This window comes from Rattus norvegicus, chromosome X (assembly GCF_021556685.1).
Source record: "Rattus norvegicus strain SHRSP/BbbUtx chromosome X, alternate assembly SHRSP_T2T, whole genome shotgun sequence".
In the NCBI taxonomy this organism is placed as follows: domain Eukaryota; kingdom Metazoa; phylum Chordata; class Mammalia; order Rodentia; family Muridae; genus Rattus; species Rattus norvegicus.
Window position 1 is genome coordinate 137509167 of NC_141554.1, and position 10755 is coordinate 137519921.

Genomic DNA, 10755 nt, shown 5'->3' on the forward strand with positions numbered 1-10755 from the left:
CCCACGTCAAGGCAGACTTAGATATTTTCTCCTGTCTGTTCTCACAGTACTTTTTCTTTATACCTCTGCCAGCTGACATACCAAAAGGTTTTGCAAACTGTTGCTAACCTGTGTATGTCCTTCACTGCACAACTAAATCTTTTATGAAAGGAGCAGTATTCTCTTGTTCACTCCCTAAATATTTAGTGCCTGGTTAAAGTGGACAATTAGTACAGATTTCTCTTTAATACAGATTTCTTTTCTTCTTTTGATGAATTGCCACATGAACAAGCATAACAGAGGATGTGATGAAAGATGCCTATGTGGGGTCCTGGGAGGTTTCCACTGAGGGATGTGCAGCCTGAGTACAGTATCAGATAGGGCTATGGAGGAAGGCCATATAAAACACCTTTGCCAGTATATTAAACTTCCCTGTGACTACTAATTCTGTATATAGTTTCACTGCCAAGAGTTGATAGATAAAGTTTGTTTTCATAAAAGTTGACTTTACCCCAAAGATATGCCATAAAATCAGGCTTTTAACATGAGAAAAACTATAAACAAAATCCTGAAGACTATTTGTTAGACTTTTGGCGTTTTTTTTTTTTTTTGGGTGTTTTGTGCATGTTTTTATTCACATAGATGCAATGATAATATCTGTATTTTGTATTTGTTGTGGTCAACCTCTTTATAAACATCCATGTAGGATTGCATCATTTTCCATACTAGTTATTACATAATTATATAAGTAATCTTATTTCTGGGCTAGCCTTTTCTCTTTCTTTCCTTTTAGTGGATGGTTCATTTAAATATGATGTTTCCTGTCTGTAGCAAGATTTAGGATAGATTCCTAGAAGGGGAATTACTAGGTCAAAAGGCCTGGGGACAGATTTTGGCTCCAAACCCCTGTGTCCAGTTTGTCTTCTGAAAGAGTTATTTAAATTTACAGTGCTCATTATCTTGGATAGATGCCTCCTTTTTACCTAACCCAGAGAGCTTAGAGCATCATCATGAAAGAAAAAAAAACTTATCAGTGTTGTAATTAATTAATAGAAAATATTATGTCTTATTGTATCAAATGTTTTTTTTTAAAAATTAAGGTTGCTTATTTAAAAACTATTTTCTTTAATTTTTGTTAGTTTTTCTCTCTTTCCTGGAATATCTACCCAGAGCTTTTTTTTTTCAAGTTGGTTTTTCTTTTCTTTGCTTTTCCCCTGAATATTCAACACAGAGGCAGCTCAGCTTGAGGGTGAAGCCGCCTCCCAGTTTTCCCTCCCTCTTTACCCCCCTCCCTATAGTTCCTTCCACCAGGTCCAGTCAGTGGCAATCGGATGATGCAGTCTTGATAATCATTCGATTCCAGAATGGGTGGCTGCATTCCTTTCCTAAAGGCAGCAAGGACACGGTGTCCCAGAATCATGCCCCTTTTGCTGTTGTTGTCTGCCTTCATTTTTTTAGTGTGCGTCCTGGGAGGAGCCCCAGGACAGAACCCAGACCGCAGCAGGATGGACATGGTATCCATACACAGCCTCTCCGAGCTGGAGCGCCTGAAGCTGCAAGAGACTGCTTACCACGAACTCGTGGCCAGACATTTCCTCTCTGAATTCAAGCCGGACAGAGGTGAGCTATACCCGGAGAGTGGCGTCCTTGCCTTTGGGCGAGTAGACCCCCCGGGCGGAATGGGGCAGATTGAAAGTCTAGGAGGGTAAGAGGGGGTCATTCCTGGTTTCAGAACCGGACCAATCTCCTGACGCCCCGGGAACGGAGGAAGCAGGAGTTAGATACTGTTTGTTAAATTTCAGAAAAGGTAAAAGATTAGTTGAGTTCAGTTGAAGCCTGGGGTTTTAAGGGAATGGTAAATCCGGTAAGCCCGAGGACAGGTGAAGAAACGGGGCACACCAGGTGTAGTGGGAGAATCGGGCAGAGAGGGACCAGAGCTCAAAGGGACACTCTAAAAGAGGTGTGGGACAGGAAGAGACTGAGCGGTTGAGAGAGATAGAGACAGCGAGAAAGAGGCGGAGAGACACGCGCCAACCTGGGCAAAGAGCGGGCTGGCGGTGCGGGCTTGAGATTTGGCTGCGGGAGGTGCGCTCCGAGCGCAACCCAGCCCTGCTGGCTGAGGGGACCAGGTACAGGACACGATTTCTAGCACCCCGGGAAGACCTCAGGGGTATGCGCACAGATTTGGCTGCGGGCTCTATGGGGAGGTGGGGGATGTTCGCGCTGCTAGAGGGGCGCTCCCTTAAGACTGGGAAGTGCAAGGGTAGGAGCTAGGACTGCTAGGCGCGCACCCCTGATGCAGCCAGAACTGAGTGAAGCAAAGAGCGAGGAGACCCCTGGCAGTCACCACTGCGGGATTTGGCGCCGAGACACAGCCAGGTGTCGCCGATTCTCTCACCGCAGCAGAGGGAGCGAAGGCAAAAACGCGCGTGAGCGCTTCCGCAGTAACTTGGCGACCCTCACCCGTGGTGGCGCTGCAGGCAGAGCCCCTCCCCTCGCCTGTTGCATGATCGGGAGCGCCTCTGAGCTTTTGAATTTATGTTTTAAGTGTGCTGAGCGATTACTGGTTCATAGTAAGATGCGTCTGGCGCATTAAACAGCTTAGGCAAAATTCTTGGAGCCTTGCATGTGCTAGGTGGAGCTAGTCTTGTTGTCAGATGGGGAAACTGAGGCTGGGCGAAAGCAAACACTGTTCTTGGGCTGGACAGAGCGCCACCTCCACCTCCCGTGGCTACATATCAATGCAATGTTTAATTTACTTCTCACTTATGTGAATGCATATGTCTTTTCTTTTTTCCTTCTGTAGTTCAACCCACTGACCGTCCAAACACCCTGCAGAAGTGGTTTCAGATGCTGAGAGGCCAAGACAGGGGTGAGTGAGGGGGCTTCTCTCTCTCTCTCTCTCTCTCTCTCTCTCTCTCTCTCTCTCTCTCTCTCTCTGTCTCTCAATAAAATGCAAGCTCCTCTCTGATAGTGTGCCTCTGGATACTGGAAACGGCCAATGCTTATTGCCCGCGAAGACTCTTCACTCTCCCTCCCAGAAACACCCTCCCAGGGGTTTATTTCAAGAAATGGAGGAATAGCTGCTGGTTTTTGGGGTGATCCTCTTAAACTTGCCTTAGCTTCCCTGTAGACACACAACAGGCAGATCAATTTAAATAAATCTTGCTCATTGCTTCAAGGTGGTCCTGCACTGGCAAGACATAGGCAGGGATGAATCCTTGAGCCACATCTGGTAGTTGAGTGACACCAAGTCCTTTTAACCTAACCACTTCAGGGTCTCACTTCCCAGGGAGGGGCGCTGCGGGCCCCGGGGGAGTAGGGTCTATTGTGAATGATTGATTACAAGAGTGCTATAAGCCCATGCAGTTTCTCCTAATATAAGTGCTGCAGGTCTTTGAAATTTCTCATTCTTTCCCAGCTGCATCACTCAAGACCTTCGGTATCCGCCTGGAAGAAGTTCTGGTGAACGAGCTTACCCGCCGCAAGCAACGGGAACTGACAGACAACATGCAGGTTGAAGATATCAACGGTTCCACTGGACGTCGTCGTCGGGGAAACGTGGTGCAGAGAATGTTTGGACGCATGAGGCGCTTTTTCAGTCGCAGGAGGAATGAGCCTACTCTGCCCAGAGAGTTCACTCGCCGTGGGCGCCGAGTGAGTTCAGTCTTCCAGGTTTCAGGGAGGGGGTTTCTGTGGAAAAAGGTCAAAGCTTGTGTCCTTATGTTGTAGGGGCTGAACAGAAATAGAAAGAGTGGGCTTGTCTTACCACAGAGAGACTGTCAAGTTCTAGATGTCACTCACCATTTAGGAATATCCCAGTGGTTACTCCTAATCCTCCATTTCAAGATAGCCTGGATTTTCCCACAGGGTGCAATTTCTGTGGATAGCGTAGCTGAACTGGAGAATGGAGCCCTGCTGCTGCAGATCCTGCAGCTCTCACAGCTTTCATTGCCTATTGGCCAGCGACTTCTGGGATCCAAAAGGAAGATGAGCCTCAACCCAATTGCTCAACAAATCCCTCACATTGTTGAGACTTGCTGCAAATTCATTGAGAAACATGGTAAGGAAGCCTCAAATGGTTAAATCAAGGGAGGAGGCAACTAAAGAAAAAAAAAGGAAGAATGCTCTAGAAAGGGAAAGAAGTTGTGGGATGGAAGGCTTTAGTAGCATTCCCCTGATAATCCCACTGAAAATTGGGATTCAGATGCTTAGGGAGAACAAGGGAAACACAATTGGGGAACAGGGGTCATAGATACTCACCGTTTCTGGTCTTTTTTTTCAGGCTTAAGCTCTGTGGGGATTTTCACCATCGAGTACTCTCTGCGGAGGGTGATTGAGGTAAACATGTATTTACATGTTTGTTCTTTAGGTAAGAAAAGAAAGATAGAAATAAGGATTCTCTCATACACATAGTGCAGTGTCATGATTGACAGTGTGTGTGGGGGGGGGGCGCTAAGGTCTTCTTTATAGACCCTTAGATAGCCTATGTAGCCAGATTTCTTTACTGAAGCCTGCCACTTTTTGAAGAAGTATTCAAGATCCGGCCAATGGTAGGCAAGGAAGACATTTCACATCTTCTTTTCCCTCCTTTAGCTTCGTGAGTTATTTGACAAAGGCATGGATATTGTCCTGGATGACAGTGTGAATGTCAATGATGTGGCTGAACTCCTCAAGGAGTTTTTTCGTGAGATGAAGGACTCTCTGCTGCCTGATGAACTGTACATGTCCTTCCTCCTGACTGCGAGTGAGTTTTCCGCCCTCCATTGTTGGTGGCAAGGGGTAAAAACCATACTCAAATCTGGGGAACATAGTGAGAGAACTCATGCTAGAGAATCCCCATGAATCTAGGGTAGAATGAACAACAGAATAGGAAACATAATCTTTACAGAACACACAGTTACTATTTGTTCATGAAAATAAAAGCATTAGTAAAACCGTCTCCCAGTTTTTTGTGTCTCTTACCGTTCTCTTATAAATCTGTTCATTGGAAATTTCTCTTAAGCTTCTGGAGGTTGTTAGATGTGCCCCTTTGGGCAAAGAAGAACCTAGACTCTCTAGAGATTTAATTTTGAGGTTCAGAGGGGACTTCTTGTTTTTAGAGACCCTGATGTCGGTCAGATATTTTGCAAGAAAGCAAAAGCCTGCTGCCTGGGTTCTTTTTCCAGTCACTAGCAACCACGAAGCAGAACACTTTCTCCTTTGATATCAGGTTGCTGCCAAGGCTAGCCCTCTAAGTCAGCCCCATTTCCTTCCTCTAGCTCTGAAGCCCCAGGATCAGGTTTCTGCCCTGCAGCTTCTGGTCTACCTGATGCCACCTTGCCACAGTGATACCCTTGAACGTCTGCTGAAGGCACTGCATAAAGTCACTGAGAACTGCGAGGACTCCATTGGCCTTGATGGACAGCTGGTAAAAACAATTGTGGGGAAGGGTAGTGAAAGTAACATGGTTATAAAGTGGGTAAAGAGGGGAAATACAACAATAAAAAGATTGTACATCTATTTGCATAGCATCTGGTACCCCCTCAAGGTTGATCCCACTTTTTTACCTAGGTCCCAGGTAACCGAATGACTTCCACTAACTTGGCTTTGGTGTTTGGAACTTCTCTCCTGAAGAAGGGGAAGTTGGCCAAGAGGGAATCCAGGAAGACTAAACTGGGGATTGATCACTATGTTGCATCTGTTAATGTGGTTCGCGCCATGATTGATAACTGGGACATCCTCTTCCAGGTAAGTAGGGATTTTTGAATAGACTTATTCCACACATTCTTCTATTCACAAAAAAAAAAGGGAGAGTTCCATGTGGATAACCAAGACTAAAATCCTCCATTTGCTCATTACAGTGCCTTCAGTCCTGAATACCTAATAAAGATCAGTATAAATGAAAAGGGATATGCAATTAAGGTTACTACTTTTACCTTTAGGTGCCCCCCCATATTCAGAAGCAGGTTGCTAAGCGTGTGTGGAAGTCCAGCCCTGAAGCCCTGGATTTTATCAGACGCCGCAATCTGAGGAAGATCCAGTGAGTGTAGTTTTAACTCTCTGGCTTGTTTATATTTACCCTACAGAGCTTACAGTTTCATACTATTTTGATATTAACAAACTTTGTGGCAAACCTACTAACTTCTTCCTTCTTCTCCCATGCAGGAGTGCTCGCATAAAGATGGAGGAGGACGCTTTACTTTCTGATCCTGTGGACAACTCTGCCGAAGCCCAGGCTGCTATCCTTGCTCAGAGCCAGCCCTTTGATGAAGGTCAGCTCCCTTCTAAAGGTCAGGCACTTCCCAATGGTCAGTCCCTCGAAGAAGGCAAAGCCCTTCCAGAGAGCTGGATTTGTGCTGAACCTAAGCTCCTGAAGGAACGTGAATCCTCAGAGAATGTTAGGTCTGTAAACGAAGCATTAGGATTTGCATATTTCAGTGAGTGAATTGTTTCATGGGAAGGTCAAGGTCTTGAAATCCCATAAGACCTTTCTACATTCATGGAGCACATGGGCATATGAGAATTTGATAAAGAAGGTGATGATGAGGATGAGGAAGGGGATGGTGAGGATGGTGATAACAGCCTAAATTTTGATGATCTACCTCCCCTTGAGCATATTCATAGAGACCTTGAACTTTGAAGACTTACCTTATTTTCATGTGGTTTCAGACCCCGAAGGAGCCCCAGATGTGAACTTTGGAGATGGCATGAACTATGACTTTGAAGATGACTCAGATTTTGAAGACGAGGACCATCCGGATCTTGCAGAGGTTCCCTATCTTGATGTAATTCCAAACAACGAAGATACCGACTCAGATGCTGATGAAATGCCAGGTAATGATGAAGTCCCAGTCATTAATGGAATCCCAGATAATGTAAATGCCCCAAACAACAATGAAAAACTCTGCTTTTTTTTTTTTTGCCTTGTACTGTATTTGAAACTCAAAACTAGGTTTTTAGTGTATTAAACTGTTTGCAAATTATGAAGTCTAGAAAACTAAGAAGTTAACATTGTTACTGTTTTCCAGGTTCCTCTGAGGAGCCCGCTGTGCCTGCTGGCACTGCCCGTTCCCGTGACAAGGATGAAGGCGCTGGTAACCCCCCCAATGCAGAGCGCCCATTGCCCCGTGTGCCCCGGGAGAAGGAGGGCAAATCTGGCACTGGCTTCTTTCCTTAGATGTTTTCCCTTCTCTAAGGTGCCGGACAGGGGAAAAGGGTGGGGGTAGACCTGGAATGTCACAGGAAACAGTAGAGTATTGAAGACAAAGGACTAAAGATAAGATGATAAGATGGAGTTCCACCTGATGCTCGGGTCAGGATGGGAATTCTAAATACACTGACAGCCCCATTACTGGGGATGCTTGGTATCTTTAGCTGGTAAAAGCAGAGATATTTCTGTGTCATGCCCAGGTTCCCTGGTGCTACCTTGCCTTCTCTTTTACCCCTGATCCAGGCTTTCTCCCACTACAGCAACCCCTTCCTTTAATTGATGTTACATTTGTGGTAAACATCTGTCCCAGAGAAGCTCACAAATCTCGAGGTGCTTTCCCTCCCCACAAGGGAATTGCATGCTTTTCCTGACTTTCCTACCCTCCTCCTAAGAGCTCACTGGAAAGACCCTCAAGAGGCATGTTAGAATGTTAGGTCAGCCTACTGACAGCTGACAAACAATTAATACTAAACTATGTCATGCCAACTCATAGCCGTGTCCCCGCAGCAACTCCACCGCCTCAGAAATTTCTCCCCTCAAATTATTTAGACCAATGGCTCGTCAAACAGCCACTCCAAAAAAATTCTGTGCAGTTTTGCTCAGGACATGCCAACGGGGAAACCTCAAGTGTAAGCCTAACTAGCTTTTCTGGGGTCAAAAGTTAGAGGAAAAAATTAGATTTTAGTCCTGGACCTGTTTTAAAGACAGCTGGTGTTCACACCTCTGTTGTCAGCAAAACAACTAGTTAGGCACAGACACATAGTTCCAAGTAGTTAAAATCACCTGATTACAAACACTCTTCCTTATCGTCTCTGTAGATCCTCTATGCAGGACGGTACAAATTTGCGGGACTTGCTCTGGTAAAACACAGATATGGGTTATGTCTGACATCCAAATTATAACTGATATTTATGGGTAACAACAGCTAAGGTCCTTAGAATGAAGAATGTATTGTATTGAGGGATAGAAACTGATCATACAATGGGTAACAACCACAGAGCTCGAAGATTTGTGATTGTTAAAACTTCTCTGGCATTTCATCATTAATAAACATCTGTGTTGTGACAGCAGCATATTCATGGTGTACAGTGTGTTTTTTTTTCCGCTTACAATTTGGGGAGGGGGGGCGTAATTCGGGAAGCTCCAAATGAAGATCTGAAGCTGGAACTAAGACAAGAAGGATGAATAAAGGGGAGGGGTTGATAGGAAATGAAGAAGAAGAAGAGATGACATGATATAAAAGGGAGAGGGGATGTGGAATAAAAAGGGGGCAGTGGGTGATATGAGATAAGGGGTGATGGAAATAAAGAAGAGAGCATGACGTGGGATAAAGAGTTAAGGAGTATAAAGAAGATATGAAATAAATGGGAGCGATGATACTGGATGAAGAGGAGGGAATGATATGGTGTAAAGGAGAAGGGTGATGGGGAATCAAAAGGAAATGGAAGTTAAAGGGGAGAAAGGATGGTGAATAAAGAAGAGGATGGTATGGGATAAGGGTTGGGATGGGGAATAAAAAAGTGGGGATGACACTGAATAACTGGTGACAGGGAATAAAGAAGAGGGGATGACAGGGCCTAATAGGGAATAATGATGTTTAACAAAGAGGAAGGGATGACTGTGGATAGAGATGAGCAAATGGCCTGGGACGAAGGGGAAGATAATGGTGAATAAGAAGGAGAGGAGGCAAGGAATAAAGGGGATCCTGTAAGAGAAGATGGGCTGATATGGGGGAAGGAGGAGAGTGATGGGGAACAGAAAGAGGGGTGACATTGCATAGCAGAGGTGACAGAGAAGACACTGACAGTGATAGAGAAGAGAGATGACGTGGCCTGATAGGGAAAGATGATGGGTGAGAAAGAGGAGGGGAGGACACGGTATAAAAGTAAGGGTTATTGTGGATAAAGAAGAAGAGGTGACATGGAATGAAGGGAATACACTATAATGGGTAAAGAAGAGGGAGTGATACAGGGTGAAGAGGCAGGAGAATAGAAAATAAAGAAGATAATGACGACATGGGGTGGTGGATGATAAAGAATATGGAGAAGGGGATGACAGCATAAAATGGAAGGATGATGGGGAACAAAGGGGAGGGGGCAGCAGGGTACCTTTTACCTGTGCCGTGATTCTAGATAAAGTGGAGGCTACTGTGTGGAATAAAAGGAAAAAAATAGTGGAAAAACGGAAGGGTATGACATGGGATAAAGAGAGTGATGTGGTATAAAGAAGGTGTGATAGGAAATAAAGAGAAGACAAGGGAATGATATAGGACAAGAGGGAAGCATGATACATAGAAAAGACGAGATGACATGGAATACAGGAGAGTGATAGTGGTAAATGAAGAAGACAGGATGATATGGGGTAAGAAGGACGAGACGATGTAGAATAAAGTTGAGGGGATGTCAAGGGATAAGAAGGAAGAATCCAGGGAGTTAAGGGGACGGTGTGACATGAGATTAAGGCGTGATGGGGAATAAAGAGCAGAGGATGATATAAGGAGAAGGGTGATGAGGTAAAAAGAGAATGAGACAAGATGTAATAATAGGACAGAAAGATGTATAATAAGGAGGAGAGGGTGATATATGATAAAGTAAACTGGTAAGAGAATGAAAAAAAGATGATTTGAAGTAAGGGGTGAGACAAAAAGAATGCAAAATAAGAGGGAATAAGGTGAATAAATAGAGGATATGAGAAAGAATAAAGGGAGAGTGATTTTGGAAAGCTAAGACAGAATGACATATATTCTACAGTGACCACATATATAAATGGTTCTCAACCTGTGGGTCATGACCCTCTTGGAGTTGCATATCAAATATCCTGCAGGTCAGATATGTACATTCTGATTCATAACAGTAACAAAGTTACAGTTGTGAAGTAGCCATGAAATAATTTTAATGTTGGGGGTCACCACAACATGAGGAACTTAAAAAAAGGTCGAAGCATTAGGAAAGTTGAAAACATCTGGTCTAGTGGAAAGAGGCTTGGTTGTATAGAATAACTGGGAAAATGCTGAGTTGAATATAGGGATGAAACAATTTGTTATCAAAGAGAAAAATCATACAGGGTAACACATCAATAAGGATATAAAATAAAATGAGATGAAGTGAAATAATGGGAAATAAAGTGGGAAAGAGTGACTTTCTCTGATTGAATGAAGAGACCTCTCAAAGAGTTAAATTACCCCCAACATCCCTTTAACTCCTTCTCAAAATCATGACCTCTTATTCTTTAAGTATTACTCTTATACACACACACTGTTGGGCTTATTTTGGTCTTATATATTTATTTTAATAGAGGTTTATAGACAGCATCCATGTGACAGGGCTTACTCCTATAATAATATTGTAATAATTGTAGTGGCAGTTAACACATATGGAATTATTCCAAAGTATCGGGTATCATTACAAATGTTATGTACATTATTTAACTTAATAATCACACCATTTCTCAGAGATACATGTTCTTGCCATCCTTATAAAACAGAAATAAAAAGAAGGTTAAATACTCTGCCCAAATACATAGCTCATTGGAAGACACTTAGCCTGTAGACAAGTAGACATTTTCTTTAAATCTTATTGTAAAGA

The 10755-nt window shown here is 43.8% G+C and overlaps 1 protein-coding gene across 10 annotated transcripts in view; it reads left to right on the forward strand.

Annotated features, from left to right (window-relative positions):
• Arhgap36 (Rho GTPase activating protein 36) overlaps window positions 1–8246 on the forward strand; it is a 28872-nt gene extending 20626 nt beyond the window's left edge. For 4 of the 10 annotated variants that reach the window (NM_001432935.1, NM_001432936.1, NM_001432937.1 and 1 more), the window contains 12 exon segments: window positions 1438–1599; window positions 2786–2851; window positions 3401–3636; window positions 3850–4042; window positions 4265–4320; window positions 4576–4726; window positions 5241–5389; window positions 5533–5709; window positions 5904–6001; window positions 6127–6233; window positions 6631–6795; window positions 6990–8246. In NM_001432935.1, coding sequence (NP_001419864.1) covers window positions 1438–1599; window positions 2786–2851; window positions 3401–3636; window positions 3850–4042; window positions 4265–4320; window positions 4576–4726; window positions 5241–5389; window positions 5533–5709; window positions 5904–6001; window positions 6127–6233; window positions 6631–6795; window positions 6990–7138 — 1709 coding nt within the window. In that variant the 3' untranslated portion in view covers window positions 7139–8246. 10 annotated transcript variants of the gene reach the window in all.
• The last annotated feature ends 2509 nt before the right edge of the window (window positions 8247–10755 follow it).